This window comes from Balaenoptera physalus (genome assembly GCF_965194825.1).
Source record: "Balaenoptera physalus genome assembly, chromosome: 19".
Classification (NCBI taxonomy): domain Eukaryota; kingdom Metazoa; phylum Chordata; class Mammalia; order Artiodactyla; family Balaenopteridae; genus Balaenoptera; species Balaenoptera physalus.
This window is the reverse complement of record NC_138900.1, coordinates 18,970,188-18,989,602: the sequence shown is the minus strand read 5'-3', so window position 1 is coordinate 18,989,602 and position 19,415 is coordinate 18,970,188. Positions and strand designations below refer to the sequence as shown.

At 39.7% G+C, this 19,415-nt stretch overlaps 1 protein-coding gene across 4 annotated transcripts in view; it reads left to right on the top strand.

Moving 5' to 3' along the window:
• The window catches only part of TDRD12 (tudor domain containing 12), an 81,697-nt gene that overhangs the window by 37,194 nt on the left and 25,088 nt on the right, over positions 1-19,415 (top strand). For all 4 annotated transcript variants that reach the window (XM_082437563.1, XM_082437564.1, XM_082437562.1 and 1 more), the window contains 14 exons: positions 750-847; positions 2,287-2,363; positions 5,222-5,302; positions 6,705-6,765; positions 7,108-7,215; positions 9,364-9,549; positions 11,159-11,315; positions 11,687-11,814; positions 13,502-13,693; positions 13,938-14,066; positions 14,957-15,074; positions 15,678-15,817; positions 15,951-16,171; positions 19,003-19,102. In XM_082437563.1, the coding sequence (XP_082293689.1) occupies positions 750-847; positions 2,287-2,363; positions 5,222-5,302; positions 6,705-6,765; positions 7,108-7,215; positions 9,364-9,549; positions 11,159-11,315; positions 11,687-11,814; positions 13,502-13,693; positions 13,938-14,066; positions 14,957-15,074; positions 15,678-15,817; positions 15,951-16,171; positions 19,003-19,102 (1,796 nt within the window). The remainder of the gene's footprint in view (positions 1-749; positions 848-2,286; positions 2,364-5,221; positions 5,303-6,704; positions 6,766-7,107; positions 7,216-9,363; positions 9,550-11,158; positions 11,316-11,686; positions 11,815-13,501; positions 13,694-13,937; positions 14,067-14,956; positions 15,075-15,677; positions 15,818-15,950; positions 16,172-19,002; positions 19,103-19,415) is intronic.

Sequence of the window (19,415 nt, the reverse complement as noted above, 5' to 3'; positions counted from 1 at the left end):
TGAGCCCTGGTCCGGGAAGATCCCACATGTCGTGGAGCAACTAGGCCCGTGCGCCACAGCTGCTGATCCTGTGCTCTAGAGCCCGCGAGCCACAACTCCTGAAGCCCCCGCGCCTAGAGCCCGTGCTCTGCAACAAGAGAAGCCACTCCAATGAGAAGCCCTCACACCACAACAAAGAGTAGCCCCCACTCACCGCAACTAGAGAAAGCACGCGCACAGCAATGAAGACCCAACGCAGCTAAAAATAAATTAATTTAATTTAATTTAAAAAAAAATCCTATTCCATAACAATTTTATATATTAAGGTTTTACAATAGTACTTTTTTTTAGTATAATCCTTTTTTTTCTTAAAGGTTTTTTTTGGGGGGGTGCTGTGTTGTGTCTTTGTTGTTCTGCACGGGCTTTTTCTAGTTGTGGTGAGTGGGGGCTACTCTTGGTTGTGGTGCGCGGGCTTCTCATTGCGGTGGCTTCTCTTGTTGCAGAGCACGGGCTCTATGCACCCAGGCTTCAGGAGTTGTGGCTTGTGGGCTCTGGAGCGCAGACTCAGTAGTTGGGGCGCATGGGCTTAGTTGCTCTGCCGCATGTGGGATCTTCCCGGACCAGGGCTTGAACCCGTGTCCCCTGCATTGGCAGGCAGATTCTTAACCGCTGCGCCACCAGGGAAGCCCTAGTATAATCCTTTTTGTCCTATTTTCTATTTATTAATAACACTTTCTACGATAATTTTTATTACTATTTGTATTTTGCAGATACAGCTATAAAGTGTAATATGGATTCATTGAGAGATTCACCCCAAAAAAAATCAGAAAAGAAACAACAGTGCATCTCCTTAAAAGATGTAAATAAGGTGGTATTTTTAAATGTTCATTAAATACAAAGTTCATATAATGTTCATTTTAGAATATTCTCCTTTAAAATCTTCTAGGAACCAAAAATATGGCGGTGATAGTTTCATTCATGAAAAAATATAAGTTTACATGTTTGCTCTGTTTCAAAAGAACAGGGTAACTCAGGCTCCTCCCTTGTCAAGTCCTTGTTCTTTTTTTTTTTTTTTAACTTTAGTAGCTTAACACAACAAAACTTTATTTTGCAGTCATACAGTATGCGTTCTTGAAGCAGGGAGGATGTTCTGCTCCATGTAATCCTTACTCAAGGACCTGGGTTCATCACCTAGGACATCATAATCGTAGTGGCGGGGGATGAGGGGAAAAGAGAATTATGAACCTGCTATAAAGTCCTTCTACCCAGAAGTGACACATGTCACTTCTGATCACTTCTGATTATGTATCATTGGTTAAAGCAAGTCATATGATCATGTAACTGCAAAGGGTCATAGAAGTACATTCCTGCTGATTAGCCAGAAGGAGAACTGGAAATAATTAATGAGCTGCAATGTTTACTATTATCTCCCAGAGATATTACTAAGTGAAAAGAAAAAGCATGCTTTATTCTTCATGTTAAAAAACATGTTACATATACTATATACTCTTGAAATGCATTGAGTATTTCTGCAAGTCCATGTTGAAAATAAGGAGATAGCTCTAGGTAGGCATAGAAAACCTGGGTGGTTTAATTTTCTTGAAGGCTTAATTTTCACTGTATATGATTTTGTATTTTATGTATTTCATACCAGATGCATGTATTATCTACTAAAAACATGTATTTAAAAACAAACAAAAATAAAAGGCATGCCCTTTGACCCTAAAACAAAGGGCAATATAAGAAATTTACCTGAATTTGCTTTCCCTTGAATAAAATGATGTGAGGGTTTCCCAAAAGGAATATGTGAGTCCGGAAGAGACTTTTATAAATTACTTAAATTTATAAAGATTTAGTAATCATGGCTTATAAATAAAATTTCCAAGTGGGAGACACTTTTAAACTCAAATCCTTGTTCTTGGCTTACTGACCACTCTACAAAATTGGGTATTTATTCTCATTTTAACAAGGGTGTAAAAATCTGGAATTATGGGACACTCTGATAGTTAAGGTCAAGTCTAACCTGTCCCTCCAGATCTTTTGAAAAGACAGGTGAAAATAATTCCAGGACATTTTAAATACTGATTATATGAAAAGGCAGCTGCCTGCTATTTAGACATTTCAATCTAGTGGTTATAGCAGTGGCATAATCACCCAGCTCTCCAGTTCTTGGTCTCTTCATATCTGTGTTGCCTGAATGTTATCTGGGATGGTTGTCTATGAGAATATCTCCCATGGAATTTTGGTTCCTCAAGAATGTATATCATGTTAGCATAATTATTCTTTCTGAAAAAAAATTTTTTACAGTGTGCTGAATCTTCAGTGTATTGGCCAATGAAAAGAGGCATAACCATATATGCCGATCCAGATATACCAGCAGCAAGGTATGATTTGAAAACCAGTGTAATTGACTAGAGACTTAAGTATAATATTGTTTTATACAGCATTCTATAAGATTGATGATAGAAGAATATTCAATTTCAAAAAAAGAGTGACCTTGGAAATATCGATTAAACATATATTAATTTAAAATTAAAATGTTTGACAACTGGCTAGCAGCACAGTTGACCAAAAAGTGGTAGTGATTCTCGTCTCCTTGTTACCTTATCAGACAAAGTTGTGTCTGTAAGGCAGGTCCAGTGACATTGTCTTGATGTAAAGGATGGGTAAATGTGGGCCAGGTGACAGTTCAAGTTGGTGGAAAGCAAAGAATGGTCTGTTATATTTTTGAAGATGAGCATCAAAGACTTTGTAACCCTGTCCTCATCAAGATCCATGTCAGTGATACTAATGAGGTCACAGAAAGGATGTATTGTCATGTTATACATTTCACATATAGTGTAAGATCTTAAAATGGGAAGCTTCCATTTCTCCCCTTCTGGACTTTATGCTAGTGTTGTCATACATTTTATGTATACATTTGTTATAAATGCTGGAATCTATTATTGTTTGTATTTAAACAGTGATTTTTCTTTTAGAGGGATTTAAATAAATAATAATAAAAATTATCTTATTGTATTTACCTATGTAGTTACCATCCATGCTTTTCACTTTCTATGTAGATGCAGATTTCCATCTGGTACCATTTTCCTTCTACCTGAAGGACTTCCTTTACTATTTCTTGTATTATGGGTCTGCTGGTGATGAATTCTTTCAGCTTTTGTATGTTTGAAAAAATATTTTAGCTTCATTAAAAAAACAAAATCTTTGCTAGGATAGAATTCAAGGTTTAAATTTCTTTTTCCCTTTGTTTTAAAGGTGTTGCTCCACCATCTGCTTGCTCATATTGTTCCCAGTGCAAAATCTACCATCCTCTTTTTTCTTTGTTCCTCTGTTTGCAACATGTCTTTTTCCTCTGCTTTTAAGAGTTTCTCTTTATTGCTGGTTTGAACAATTTAATTATTGTCTCACATGTCTTGGTGTAGTTTTGCTCATGTTTCTTATGCTTGGGGTTCATTAGGGTTCTTCATTTGTAGGTTTCTGTCTTTTCAGCAAATTTGGTAAGTATTCAGCTATTATTCTACACATATTTTTTCTGCACTCATCTCTTTCTGCTCTCCTTTTGAGACTCTTATGAGACAAATGTCCCTGAGGGTCTGTTCATTTTTTCAACCTTTTCTTCTTGCTGTTTGTCACATTAATAATTCTGCTGATCTGTGTTTAATTGACTCTTCTGTCATCTCCATTTTGCTAATAAGCCCATCCAGTGAATTTTTTATTTGATGTATTATATTTCATAATTAAATAAAATTTTTATTTAATTTTTTTCTAATCTGTATTTTTTTGCTGAGAAGAAAGGAAGGTTCTTATCATTCCTTTCAACAGTGCTCACCTTTCCTTTTCTTATGGAGCACGGTTATCATAGCTGCTTGATAACTCACACTTCTGAGCTGTGCTGGGGTTGGCATCTGTTGATTATCTTTTCTCTCTACAGTCTATCTGATTTTCCTGATTCTTTGTATGTCAAGTAATTTTGGATTGCATTCCGGATATTTTGGATATTATGGTATGAGACTCTGGTTTAGAATCCTCTGGAGAATGTTGACTTTGTTGTTTTTGTTGTTTGTTTTAGCAGGAGGTCATCACTTCCTTAAGGTTCAGACCTCAAACTCTGTCTCACTTGCCGTGTGTGGTGATTGCGGCACTGTTTCCAAGTCTTTGGTACACTGTTTTGGGTCTGTTCTGAATATGCTCAACTTGGGGTGAGCGTGGGACTTCTTTTGGGGCCATAAACAGAAATAAGGGATTCCCCCCACCACCCAGCTCTCTATCTCTTTTTTTTTCCAGGATTTTCCTCACATTCGCCATATTCTAGATGCTCTCTCTCCCTGTTCTTCTGACCATATAGATGGTTTCTTGTGGAGAAGCTACCATGCAGTTCTGTGTGATTGGGGCTGCTTGTGTAATAAAATAGCAATAGAAATAAGAGAGGGAAAAAGAGGGGGATTTTCCTTGTACAGGCTTTAGACTACTGGGTCCCTATTTCCTGGTTCCTTAGAGGGAGGGAGAAGTTTTCTCTCAGGGTTTTAAGTGACCGCACTGCCATTACCACTGCAGCATGCAGCTCCGTGATCAGAGCTGCCCTTGGGGCAGGGCCAGGAGAGGAAAAGAGGAGAGAAAGTCGGGATTCCTTACATCTTCTGGTTTAAGGCCCTTCTCTGGTCTCTGGCTTGAAATACAGTTGGCCCTCCTTATTCACAGCTCCTGCATCCGCACTGACACAGGTCCCTTGGGTACGGAGGGCCGACTGTACTACACCATCTTCTATGAGCATCCGTGGATTTCGGTATCCGCAGGGCTCCTGGAACCAGTCCCCTGTAGATACTAAGGGATGACGGTAGAGAGTTTCTCTCAGGGTTCTTGATGTCTGCATCTTCAGCGCCATTCTGCAACTCAGGCTGCCCTCAGCCCAACACCAAGAGAAAGCCAGGAAACTCTCCATAGCTCTGGTGGCTTTTCACATTTTGACTTCTCTCCGCTGTAGTTGCGTACTTCATCCCAAGTTTCTAGTTGTAATCAGTAAGGAAGAGAGGATGTAGTGGGCTTGCTCCCTCTTGGCAGCCCCAGGACTGTCAAAATGGTTTTCATACTCAGAGGACTCAGTTTCAGTTCTCACAGAATTTACTTAAGTTGATCAGCTTATTCCAGTGGAACTTCTTAAATTTTCTCCCAGAAAATAACGGTATTTTGAGGTTTGGGATAAATGGGTTCAGAAATTTTAATAAATGTTTTTGATTTCTAGTGCTTTATGTCAGAAGTCAAATGAGAAACCACTTAGATTGGCTGAGAAGAAGGAATACAATGAGAAGAACGGCTGTGTGAAGTACGGATTTTTTTCTTGGCCTAAAGTTTTAATTGAAATAATTGTAAAAAAAATTATAAGCAGGAAGAGTTTAAATATGATTTTATTATTAATTTCAAACCTGCATTCCCATAAAGTAAATAAATAAATATACACAAGTTAGTTTTTTCTTCTCCATTTACTAGAGTAGATTTTTCTGTTTAAAGCTTTGTTCCACTGTAAATAGTCATTCTCTACCTCCTGTTCCTGATTCTCTTGTCAAGTGAACAGTTTTATGAAACAAATTATATATAGTCGATCTTTTGGGGCTGTTGATTTTATATGGGTTGGTGCTTGCTTGCTTCCCAGTTTTCTGATGTTAAATAGATCTGCCACCTGCTGGAGAAACTGTTTAATTATTTGCAGTGTAGAACTTCAGGATTTTTTTTTTTTTGTCCTGCCAGATTCACAAAGTATTCTCTTACAAGGTGTTAACAATAGAGTGATCACTTCATTTTATACCTGTTTATTCCACAAAATATTTTCATACCAATTTTTATGATTTCTTACCCTACTAGCTTAAAAACACTCTTACATTCCAAGTAACTGTGGCTGCTCTGAAACCACCAGAGTGACAAAGTGTTTAAGACAGTTCAGAAGCGGGTAGGTTGTACTGCACCCACTAACTGGCCTGAGATGACTGGGGAGAGGGTGTTGACCCTACAGCCATTTTGGTGTCCCGACTTCCCAGAGGCCACTCTGTGGCCCTGTGATGTCCCCTTGCCCAGCAGGAGGTCCTCACCATGTCCAGGGCCGAGGGCTCTGAAGGCTGCCATGGAGCCCATGGATCTGGGGGTGGCTGTTAATGTGCCAGAGTTGACATCCTCTTACCCAGGCATCCCTCCACCTAATACCTGAAAGTCGTGGTGCTACAACAGGTTATTTTCCTTGGAACCAAAGACCTTGCGTTATCATGCAGCTCATTTCTTTTAGCTACATGCCCTTGACTTAGAACCCACTGGTGAAATGACATCAGTTATTCTATCAGTCTATGGTGGGTTCCAGGGAACCTTGAAGTGATTAAAGATCGAACAGCAAAAAAGGAAGGAGGCAGTGGGTTTCTTAGAAGAAACATGAGATGACCTAGTGATCATGCAGTCTTTCTCCATGTCCAGAGCAAGTGGTCCTGGGATTGGCAGTGCTGTGTCCACAGAGCAGGGCCCGGTGCGGGAGGGAGAGGGGGCAGGCATGAGACTGGCAAGACCCCCGTGGCCTCTTACGTAGCAATAGACACGGCAAAACGGAACAAGCAGTAACGTCATAGCCATGCCTTGGGAGCCAGAGTTCATTTTACCTCTATCAAGGAAGAATTAGAATAATAGCTCAGCTGAAGAAATATAAACACTCCTTTTTTCTTCAAATTATCCTTTTAATTATTTTACAGATTATTGCAGTTTCTAAATCCTGATCCTTTGAGAGCCGATGGAATCTCTCATCTGCAGCAGGTATGGCAAACACCCGCAAGAGAAAGAAAACCATTTACTCTTTAAATCCTTCCCCTTCCTCCCTCTAGATTTGAGATATGAAGATAAGCTCCTTGCATGGAGGACTTTGCCTGACGACATCCTTTTAGAAATTATCTAATGAATTATTGCTTTAGAGACATGGCTCTTTTGGGTAATGGATAATTTTCCTTTTATTTTGGTAATTTTGATGGGTTTTTATAAGCATATAAACTTAGGGTTTTTCACTGAAACCAAACTCTTATATCTTCTTTATTTCCATAAAGTTCTTGGTATTCTGTGCTAACACCGCAGGGCAGAGCCATCTAACATCTGTGTTCTTAGTTGCAGAAGCTGAGGTCGGGCTCCCGGCTGCCCTTGGTCGTTCTGCGGACCAGGGTGGAGCCCTGCTTGTCCATCAACACGGCGCCACTCTCGGCAGGCCTGAAAAAGGTGACGGGGCTCAGACCAGACTTGTGAAGGAGTACTGACCTGCTCTGACGTAGAAAGATTTTTAATAAAACAGTTTTAAGTTTGCATTTACATAATTTCTTTGCTTTTGAAATTTTCTTTTAAGATTTTATTATTAATTTCTCATTTATTCTTAAAGTCCAGGTTAACTTCTTATAAGTGAATAATTCTTTTGTGGAGAAACCTAAGTGCTTTTCTGAAATAAGTTTTCAAACGCACCGCTGAAAAGGGGCTTAGAAAGAGCACAAGTAGTCAGGGCAATTAGAATGTACTTCTTAGTATTCTTTTCAGAATTGCTTTATAGACCTGTGGTTTCACTTAGATCATCAGTTTAGATCATAAATCTTTATCTACTTCTCTCTTGATATTGAAAAAAAGTTAAAAAAAAAAACCCAAAAACTACAAGGATGAATAGAATGAGCGCGGAGCCTTTATTGGACAAGAAATGTTTACAGGCTTTTGGAAGACAGAAAGGAAGCAGCCGAGGATGGCTGACCACCGGAGGGAGGAGTGACATGGGGAGGGCAGTGAACTCCCTGCCTCGTTTCCTGAACATCTTCAGCCAGTTTCTCAGGAAGGAGATTGGAGGCTGTGTCTGGAGAAACTGAACGGCCCTAGAGAATGACCTTGCGGTGATGCTGTTTGTGAATCCTCACAGTAAAAATGCACGCTTGCTGCCTGTCCCCCTGCAGTGGTGTGACGCTCACATAGTGACGAGCTCTGCCTGCCTGCGGATATAGTCAGCTTTCAGTGTCCTCGATGTGAGCAGACATCAGGGATCCTTGGATATTGGAAGAATGCCTTAACCTAGGAAAAAAAAAAAAACTCTGAAAGAAACAAACAATGTTAGGAGTGGAAGAAAACATTAGAAAATAGATATCCTCAGAGATAAGAGAAGATATTGCTTGGATTTAACAATAATAGGGTGCTATTAAGAAAAGAAAAAGGAACAGTCAGAGATAAAAAGGGCTCTTAGAAATTAAAAATGCTATAGAAATAAAAAACAGTAGATACGAGAGGTAAAATAGAAGTTAACAATCAGAAAGTAGAACACAAAGACAAAGAGAGGGAAATGGGGGGAAAAGAGAATTTGAGGGTCAATTTGAGGTCTCCTATCTGAGTGGGATTTCTAGAAAGAATGACGGCAGAGGACCGAAAATTCTGAGAATAACACATGGACACTTTCCTTACTTAATGGATATGACTTCCTAAATTACGAGAGTTTGCCGACCGCAGACCCAGCACAAGCGAGGAGCAAGAGCGTAGACACGTTGCTGCGCAGCATCTGAGCTGGAGGGATTCAGAGACCGTGAAAGCTTCCAGAGAGAAGAAACCCATCCCACGGCGGGGTCGGGAATCAGGGTGACTTCCGACTTCTCCACGGTTCACCAGAGGAGCGGTGACTCCACAATTCTCGTGAAAAGTTATTTCCAGCCTAGAGGTCTGTACTCAGAGCATTACTGAAGTGTAAGGATAGAATGAAGACATTTTCGCACGTGCAGAATCTCAAATTTCCTTCCCCTGTACCCTTTGTCGAGAAGCTACCAAAATTTGTTCTCCACCAAACCAAGAAATTCAACCGAGAAAGTTGCAGCAAAAAGGGTGATGTTGCAGGGGGATCCCAGTCCCGAGTGCAGCTGGGGTTCAGGGCCGGGGGATGAGACCTTCAGAGAGAGGACGGTGCTGATGAGTTCAGCCTGTTGGCAGATCTCATCAGGGTGGCTGGAGAACTCTCCTCTGTGGAACATTTGGGAGGTTTCGATGACAGCGAATTACATAGAAAAATAAGCAAACAAAGGCAAGTTTTTAAAAAACTTTATAAGTGGAGCTGATGCACCAGCAGTTGGTCAGGAGGAGGAGAAGCCACGTCTTGGCTCTGGTGAGCATTAGGCGCCTGGTGCTTCAACAGACTGCTGATTGGATCCTTTCAGTTTGGAGCCCAGAAAAGCAAGAGTCTTTGAGCAGGAGTTTGCCGCTGGAAAAGATTCAGGGGGGACTTACTAAGTTAGGTCTTGGAAACTACCAGATTGAGCAATGTATACTCGTTATTGGGGTAAAGTGAGCAATGAGAAGGAGTTTATTAGTTTTCTGGGCTTTATTGTTGTTTTGGTTGTTGTTGCTGTTTTGTAGGCTCTTCAGAGAAATAAGTTTCCGGGCCCCAGCCACACTGAATCTTACTCTTGGCCTCCCATAGCACGTGGCTGTGACGTGGTGGTCATTTCTCATGGTGGAAATGACCCTTTGTTGTACCTTCCACCACTGCTTACGATTTTGCAAACAGGGGGCTGCTACAAGTCATTACCGAGTAGAAATGGAGTAAGTTGAAGACATTTTTGTTTAACAACAAAGTGGATTAAATATTTATTTTAAATTTGACACCTAACCTTTGGTCAAGTTTAAGTTACATTAAAACTGGCAGAACAGAGACCGTCCTATGAGAAACTCTTCTCTCAACACAGTCACTGACTCTCTCACACTGATTCTTACCGAGAACCCCTAGTTGTGAGCCGTCGGCTGAGTTGGGAGAGCCCTGGCTTTTAGTGGTGACTGTACAGTTTATAGGATTATCTCACTGATTCGATTCGCCTAATTATCATGGCAAACCCTTGAGATGGTCAGGCTGTGTATTGTTTTCACTATTTTATAGGTGAGAGAATTAAGCTCATGAAAAGTTACTGGTAAAAGTTCTTACCTGCTGACAAGCGTGACAAGAAGTGGGATTGGAATTTAGGATTTCTGTCATCTTGTCCCTATTCTTTAAATTATTTTCACAGAACCCCACACTGTTTTATAATCCCACTTTATTTTTCCCACTCATAAGAATCAGATAATAGCTGAGAAGGATGATGGAAAGGAAAGAAATTGGATGTGAGGGTCAAATGATGGTGAGGGGTTTTGGCTGTTAGGTGAACTGATGTGTATGAGACCCATCTCAGATCTTCTCCCAAGATACACTACAGATGGTTCCATCACTCATTATAAGGTGAAAAATAGCAGTACAAAAGACAATTCGAATTTCATCTTAGAAAAGATACTAGTTTATTTTTCTGATTATGCCGTGTAGTTTAATGAGTTCTCTTTGGAAATCTGTGTTGGCTGTGTTATGATGTATTGACTTAATAATGTTAAATGGATACATTTATATCACTCAGTCAGGTAGCAGCTGAGCCCATTGACGAGATGCAGCTTGTGTTGAGATAGACCCCTGGCAGGGCCAGAAAGGAAGGTCCAGGTCTGCCCCTTGCGTCCATTCTGCTTTTTCTGCATCTCCAGGGTCAGTCTGCATGTAGGCGTGAGCCCTGGAAGCTGGCGCTTGCCTGCATCTGCATAAAAGAAAGAGGAGACTCATTCTTGTCTTCAGTTAATTGAGGGCACGTGTCCAGGAAGGTGTTTGGCAGGCAGATATCGAGAGATATCTGTGGGATAGTGGAGGGCAGGGGTCAGATGGTGCAATAGGGAACTTAATCTCCTAAGGAAGCGATGTTAACCTTTTTCAAGGCCCCTTTCAGGAGGCAGTTCATCCTTGTGCTTAGGAGCAGGAGGTCTGGAGCCAGATTGCCTGGCTTTAAATCCTGCTTCTACTGAATATTAGCTGTGCAGCCTTGGGCAGCAAACTTCACCTTTCTGTCCCTTAGGCTCCTCATCTGTGAAATGAGGTAGTAATAGGTCTCACCCTGTAAGGGGACTTTAAGGACTAAATGATTTAATACTTGTGCATAGTTTAAGCCCTAGCAGAATCTGAGTCAGTGTGTCTGAATCCATTCTAATGAAATTGTATTTTGACTTTTCTGACCTGCCTGACAGTGATGATAGCAAAAACTTGTAGTGCTTACTCTGTACAGGGAGATGTTCTGCATGCTTTACATACACTGTCTTTGATTCTTAACCTTTGTCCAAAATTATGTGAATTTATTTCTCTTTGCAGCCTCTGGCAGTCATTGTGTGCCCTGGGTGGAAAAAGGCCCAGTTAATTTTTGAATTATTGGGAGACTATAGCGTGTCCTCCAGGCCTGTTCATCCTGTGGTATTAACAATCGGACTCCACAAAGACGAAGCCAAAAATATGAAGCTTCCAAGGGGGTGTAAGCATCCTTTCCAAGCTGTTTGGTTTTCCCTAGAGAACGCAGTGGAAGCCTGTTCAGGCAGGCCTGGGAGCCAACACTGACCCCCGGCTTGTGTGATGATCAGCCAGACCTCACTTGTCAATTACCGATCAGTGTAGGTGGTGAAGGTTTACTCTTAGCTTACATCTGTTTTACTGAGAAAACTAAGTCTTTTCATTCATTTATCAACTATTTATTAAACTATTATTTAAACTATTTATTAAACACTTACTGTTTATTAGCTGTTGACTAAAACCACCCCCTGCCTTTCAGGAGCTCTTAGCAAAGGAAATGTTAGAAAAACCTGTGGAAAATCTAAGGCGTTAACTGTGTTTTCTTTTAAAATGTAGGCAATGTAATTGTTACAACACCACATAGCCTCCTGAGACTTCTCAAATATCAAAGCTTGTTATTTCTCAGACTCTGTCACCTTATTTTGGATGAGGTGGAAGTATTATTCTCTGAAGCTAATGAACAAGTAAGTATGGCATTTATTTAGATGTCATTACTACTCAGAAATATATATATATTATATATATATATGTAAAATTAAAGTCTTTTAGGAGTCAGGAAACGTGTCTAGTTGGGAAGAAGCTGGTTAATCTAAAACATTTTTCCCTTTAACTGCTGTAATTAAGAGGAGAGAACGTTTATCTGAATTTTCTACCCAATGTTGAAGTTCTCTTTGAAGAGCAAAATTTCTTTCCCAGGGAAATTTTCTAAAATAATCAATATTTTTCTGGTTATGTAAGCAATAATTTTATTTTAGAAAATTTGAGAAATAGAGAAGAACACTTGAAAAACCCCAACATCCATAATCTTATGCTCAGAGGTAACCACTGTTACGATTTTAGAGTATTTCTTTCCTTTTTGTAATTCCTGTGTCTATTGATACATATAGTTAATAATATCAGGACCTTATTTTATGTATTAGTTTGTAACGTGCATTTCAGTGAACAGCATTGTGAGTATTGCTACTAACTGTTCTCTAGCTTGATTGTTACTGGCCGTGTGGTATTGAACCCTGTGGACATAACATAATTTATTTTCTGATTGTCTAATATTTGGACACTTAGCATCATTTGGGTGTATGTGTGTAGCTGAAGAAACATCTTTTTGCACATGTTTTCTTAGGATAAATTCCTAGGAAGGGGATTAATGGATCAAAGGCTATGAATTCTTTTTTGTTGTTGTTGTTATTTTATTTTATTTTTTTGGCTGTGTTGGGTCTTCGTTTCTGTGCGAGGGCTTTCTCTAGTTGTGGCAAGCGGGGGCCACTGTTCATCGCGGTGCACGGGCCTCTCACTATCGTGGCCTCTCTTGTTACAGAGCACAGGCTCCAGACGCGCAGGCTCAGTAATTGTGGCTCACGGGCCCAGTTGCTCCGCGGCATGTGGGATCTTCCCAGACCAGGGCTCGAACCCGTGTCCCCTGCATTGGCAGGCAGATTCTCAACCACTGCACCACCAGGGAAACCCCAAAGGCTATGAATTCTTATAAGGCACTTGTTGGAAGCAGTGTAACATGAAGATCAGGAGCATTCCTTTGGGAGCAGCAGTGGCCCCAAGGTCAAGCCCAGGCTTTGTTACTTACTGACTGTCTCAGTTCTTATTTGCAAAGCTAGTATCTGGAACACTGCCTTGTTCAGTGGCACTCTGAAAGTGTAGATGGGTTTGCACTCCCTCTGGCAGTGTGCCTCCACGCCACACTGCCTGCACCCCTGGCAGTAGGAGGCCCTCGTCCAGCTTTCTTTTCTAGGCTGATGTTACACGTGGCATCTGATTTGCTTAATCTGTATTTCCTTGATTACTTTGTTAAATTGAGCATTAATTCATACTGGCCATTTGTACCCATTCTTCTAGGAGCTGCTTGTTCATTTCCTTCGCTTGTTTTCTTTCACTGGGATCATCTTTTTCTAACTAGTTCGTAGAAGTTTTTATATAAGGCTGTTCATCCTTTGTTACCCGTGTTGCCCGTATTTACCTAGATGTTTGTTTTAATTTTGTCTGTACATAAACATTTTTCCTTTTTAGTTTTTTCTTTTACTTTCATGTTTAAAGACCTTTCCCACTCTGAGAACGGAAAATATACATTCCTTACCTTTTATGTTCTAATTATTAGTTTCTTTTGAAATAAAAATGAAATTAATTATGCTCATTTTTTAGATATTTCCTATATTAGATAACTTTAAAAAAAATATTGAAGTTGAAGAAAGGGAATCTGCCCCACATCAGATTGTTGCAGTTGGAGTTCATTGGAACAGACATATAGAGCAGTTAATCAAAGAGTTCATGAACGACCCCTACATTGTGATCACAGCCATGGAGGAGGCTGCCCTCTATGGCAGCGTCCAGCAGGTAAAGAGTCCTGGGTGTGTGTGGTGGGGGGTTGGTGAGCACAAGCAAGTAACCTTTATTCATGGCCTAATATTAAAAGATTATAGCATTAATTTCACATACAAATCTGTAATTGTGTATTTAAATTTATATTGCTTTTCTATACCTTCTTTTCTATTAAAATTATGACTTTGCCATAAAAAGTAAAACTGGAGCACCTTGAACATTTTTTAAAAATCCCACTGTTTCTGCATTTCATTAACAGGTAGTACATCTTTGCCTGGAATGTGAAAAGACCTCTACTTTACTCCAAACGCTTGATTTCGTTCCAAGTCAGGCACAAAAGACCTTGATCTTCACCGGTTCTGTAGCTGAAACAGAAATAGTGTGTAAGGTGAGCCCTTCCACACATGAAACGTTCTTACTGCTTGTTTAAACTGTGGTTGAATCTTGAGTCACCAGAGAATTACTTGGGGTAGTTACGTATTTGACAGGGAAGTAAAATTTTACAAGTTCAGTATCAGTCAGAATGGGCTCTGCCACACAGCACTGGTGACAGTAACAAAGGACAGCAGGAGGCCTGACCCTGAGAGGAGGAGCCAGGCGTGTGGGAGGAGCCTTCCCACGGAAGCCAACGGTCCACAAGGGGAACCTGGCAGAGCATGAAAAGGCTCTGGTTCATGAAGAAGTGCCAACATCTTCTGAACCCTCTATTTAAGAAAATAGAGACGATAATGCTAAAATATATCATCATTTAGCCAGAAAAGCCAAATAAATTGGCTAAAGATTTATTTAATCTAATTGTGTATAAATTAATGCTAAAGTGTAGAAATGAGGCCAGATACAAAAGAATCAGTAGTGCATCCACCTTTAGCAAAAATGAACTAGCAGGTATAGTGAAAAACAACAGTACCCTCTTGACAATAGTACCATAAATTTCATGTATACGTATACATATCTCTACAGATAATCTGTGTAGGTAAATATACATACAAGTATGTATACATGCACATATATGTATGTACACGTTATTTTAAAAGGAAGGAAAATAGTTCTAGCAAAATAATGTGTGTTTCACTGGAGCAAGTTTTTAGATATAAACCACAGAATTTTGAAAATATATTTCTTTAAATTTACAACCATTTCATTCTTAGAATTAGTGGATCAGTGAGGTAAGACCCTCACAGATAATTTTAAATGATTTGTATCGATAATTATTGATGAAAAATTATCTTCAAGCTTATGTTCCTGACTGTGAACTGGCCCCTTTGGTTTCATCTTTAGGTAGTAGAAAGCAGTTCCATATTTTGCTTGAAAATGCATAAAGAAATGATTTTTAATTTAAAAAGTGTTTCAGAACAGTGGAAGAAGAAGTTAAGTTCTGGTTCTCACATTGTATTAGGTAAGTATTTTAATTTCTACTTGTATTTAGAGAAGGCTGAGCTAATAGGAATTATGTCTTCAATTCGTTAATTTATTTACCTCTTCTCCAAATTTCTCATCATTTCCCAGATTTATTGAGAATGTATTAGTAATGTGAATTTCAAAGTGAAAATTAACCTTGACTAAGATTTTGATACTGAGGTGGAATCCAAGTGTCTCAGGTTCGTAGGCAGCGGCCCTTGGTCTAGCCGTGCTCCCTGCAATTCCAGCTTAAGGATCACTGTCGTATGTATATGCCTATGATGAAGCGCGTTGTAAATGATTGTTAAATTTAATATTGGAAATATAAAAGTCAAAATGTATAAAATAAGTGAAAACTATATGGGCAGCCAAGATTTGTAATAGAGGCATTTTTCGAGTTAAAAAGGAGACCACTTTTCTCTGGAATTTAATTATTGGGCTTTGAAATTTTGGGAAAAGAAATGGGAAGGAAGTTTCTTTACATCTGAAAAGTAAAATGCAGTAAAGAAGTGTTTTGAAGTATGGTTCCTGGAATTGTTCTGCAAAGTATGTGCAGTAAAATTCCAGCTTCATTTGAAATTGTCCGAATCCTTTTCTCCAGCCTTAACAGATGATTGCATACCACTCTTGGCCATCACCGATGCCACGTGTGTGATTCACTTCAGCTTTCCTTCCTCGCCAAAAATTTTTGGTGGACGCCTGTATTGCATGTCTGATCGTTTTCAGAGTGTAGCTGAACAGGTTTGATTGATTTATATTATCATTTAATATTTCACTGGCATTTTCCACATAATGACACATTCAGAGTCCAGAAGGTTTTATCATTGAGACTGGTATGGATGACCCACTTCCTTTATTCACCCCCAACTTTAAGGGTTCTCCTGCAGAACAGGGAGATAAAAACACCAAATCTGTATTGCTGCTGACGGAGAGAAACGCCTGCCACGCAGTTGGTGTCCTGCGCTACTTGGAGCGAGCAGATACCAAGATTCCTTCAGAGCTGTACGAGTTTACTGCAGGGGTTCTGGAAGCCAAAGAAGATAAAAAAGCCAGAAGGCCTCTTTGTCCGTATCTTAAGGCTTTTGGTTTTTGCAAGTAAGCCAGTCATCTTTTTTATAACTGACATGTAACATACAGTAAACTGCACAGATGATAAGTTTACAGCTTGATGATTGTTATATGCGTATGCAACACATGTGAACTACTACCCAGCTCTGAGGGAGCTCCTGCAAGATCCCCTCCTGCTCCTTCCCAATTTGCTCTTCCTCCGGAAGTAACCACCCTTATTCTATCTACCAGCATTGACTAATTTTGCTTGTTTTAGAATTTTATATAAATGGAATTGTAGTGTGCTCAATCTATCAATACTGTCTGTGGCATTCATCCATGTTGTTGCACGTATTGGTATTTTATTTATTTATTTATTTTGTGGCTCAGAATTCTATTGTGTGGGGACTTCCCTGGTGGTCCAGTGGTAAAGAATCCGCCTTCCAATGCAGGGGACGCAGGCTCGATCCCTGGTCGGAGAACTAGGATCCCACATCCCGCAGGGCAACTAAGCCCGTGTGCCACAACTGCTGAGCTCACGCACCTCAACTAGAGAGCCCGTGTGCCACAAACTGCTACAGAGTCCACATGCTCTGGAACCCGCGCCACAACTAGAGAGAGAAAACCCGCACGCCACAACTAGAGAGAAGCCCGCGTGCCACAACGAAGAGCCCGCGCACCACAACAAAAGATCCCAAGTACCGCAACGAAGATCCCGTGTGCTGCGACTAAGACCTGACGCAGCAAAATAAATAAATAAATATTTTTTAAAAATTCTGTTGTATAAATATATCATGATATATATATCCATTCTACTCTTGACGGGCCTGTGAGTTGTATTATGTATGAAGCTGCCATGAACACTCTTGTACATGTCTTTTTCTGGAAATATGCACCCGTTTCTCTTGGGTATATATTATACTCTGGAGTGGTATTGCAGGGTCATGGGGTAGACGTGTGTTTAACTTTGCCAGAGCAGTTGGTCATCTTATGATCCCACCAGGTGTGTGTGAGGGAGTTTGGGTTGCTCTGTATCCTCACCAACACTTAGTATTCATGGGGGTGTAGGGGGAAACCATTGTTATTTTTATTTGCATTTCCCTAAGAATTCATGACATTGAATGGCTTTTCACATGATTGTAGGACATTTGACATCCTTTTTTGTGAAATGCCTGTTCAGGTCTTTTGCCCATTTTTAAAATGGGGTATTTATTGGTTTATAGGAATAATTTGTTTATTCTAGATACAACTGCTTTGTCAGAGAGATGCATATATGCATTGAGAAACTTCTCCCAGTCTGTGGCTTGCCTTTTCACTCTTTTAAGAGTCTTTCAATGGACAGACATTTTTAATTTTGATGAAATGTTTTATGGTTACTGTTTTATTGTGTTTTAATATAAGAAATAATTTGCCTATCTCTAGATCATGAAGACATTCTTCTATATTTTCTTCTAGAAGTTTTATAGATTTAGCTTCCACATTTAGGCATATAATCTATATTGAATTAATTTTTGTGTATAGTGTTTGATATGGGGCAAGGTTTACTTTTTTCTGTATGGATAATCTCTTGCTCCAGCATTCTTTATTTAAAACGCTGTTGTGTTCTCACTGAGTTGGTGCCTTTGACATAAACCAGACGATAGTATATGTGATCCATTTGTGGACTCTCTCTGTTACATTGGTCTATTTGTCTATTCTCACACCAGTACTACACTTTTTTAAGTACTGTAGCTTATAGTGGGTCTTGGGAAATGGTATTTAAGTCCTCCAACTTTGCTCTCCTTCAAGGTGGTTTTGGCATTTTAAGTCCAATGCATCTCCATGTTTATTTTAGAAAGGGTTGTCAGTTTCTTCAAAAACATTGCTGGAGTTTTGATAGCTGCATTGATTATATGAATCAGTTTGGAGAACATGGATATATCTTAACAGTCAGGAGATCCCTAAGTCAGGGATCCAGACACGATGCCAATACTTGATCAGTGGATCTCTGGGACTGAGTAGTAGATGTCTGTTAGATACCTACTGGATTGAATTTAATTTTAAGATAACTATTGAAATTAGCTTCTTTGAATTATGTACATTATCCAGGTTATTAGCAGCAATTTCCATTATGCCTTTAAATAAAATACTGAATTTTAAAACTGAAGCTTTAACTATTTCTCAGTTTGGGTTACGGAATGGCTCCTGGTTTAGAGGTTCTTTGGCCTCTGTTGTGGGTTATAGTGATGTGTTTCTGATGCAGAGTCTTTATTTTGGAAGTATGTTTTGTTCATTTACGTACTGCATTTAAGACTGTCTGGAGAAATAATGCAGTAACTCTGTCCTTTTTTTTTTTTTTAAATTATTTATTTATTTATTTATTTATGGCTGTGTTGGGTCTTCGTTTCTGTGCGAGGACTTTCTCTAGTTGTGGCAAGCGGGGGCCGCTCTTCATCGCAGTGCACGGGCCTCTCACTATCGCGGCCTCTCTTGTTGCAGAGCACAGGCTCCAGACGCACAAGCTCAGCAATTGTGGCTCACGGGCCTAGTTGCTCCGCGGCATGTGGGATCTTCCCAGACCAGGGCTCGAACCCGTGTCCCCTGCATTGACAGGCAGATTCTCAACCACTGCGCCACCAGGGAAGCCCCAACTCTGTCCTTTAAGTTTACTCAGTGCCAGTTAAATTTTAGGATCCCTTTCCACTTATTTACACACTGTTAGTGTCATCTGAAGGATTTAATTAACTTTACAGCATTTGGTTACTTAACTTTACAGCATTTGGAATACAAGTTCTCTGATTTCGATTCTAGATTAATTTTCCTGGTGAATACTTTAAAATTCATGTTGAAAATTGTTATTGTTTTTTCCTGGTTTTAAAATCCTGTTCCTTTTTTTTCAGAGACAAAAGGATCTGTCCTGATCGACACCATGTTAATCCAGAAGTAGACATGCCAAGGAAGTTATCCAACCAAACTCTACCAGTGTCTGGATACATAAAAGTAAGTCCTATTAAAGAACTTGTCCAATGCTTAATGGTCATTTTAATGAACAACTTTCATTCTTTAAGAGGTAGAATTTAATAGAATGCAATTATGGCAGTATTAATTACCACCATTAATCTGACAGTAGGCACTTATTTTAAGGGTTCTTATATTGTGCTGTATTTCAAGGTGCCAGTTTGTTCAGAAAACCAAGATCAAATTGGAAGATAGATAAACCACTTAAATTTAGGGATTTCTTAGATATATTTTTAGAAAGTTGTTTCCCTTTGGGGACTATTAAAAATAATGTGATGATTACGTGAACCTTTTC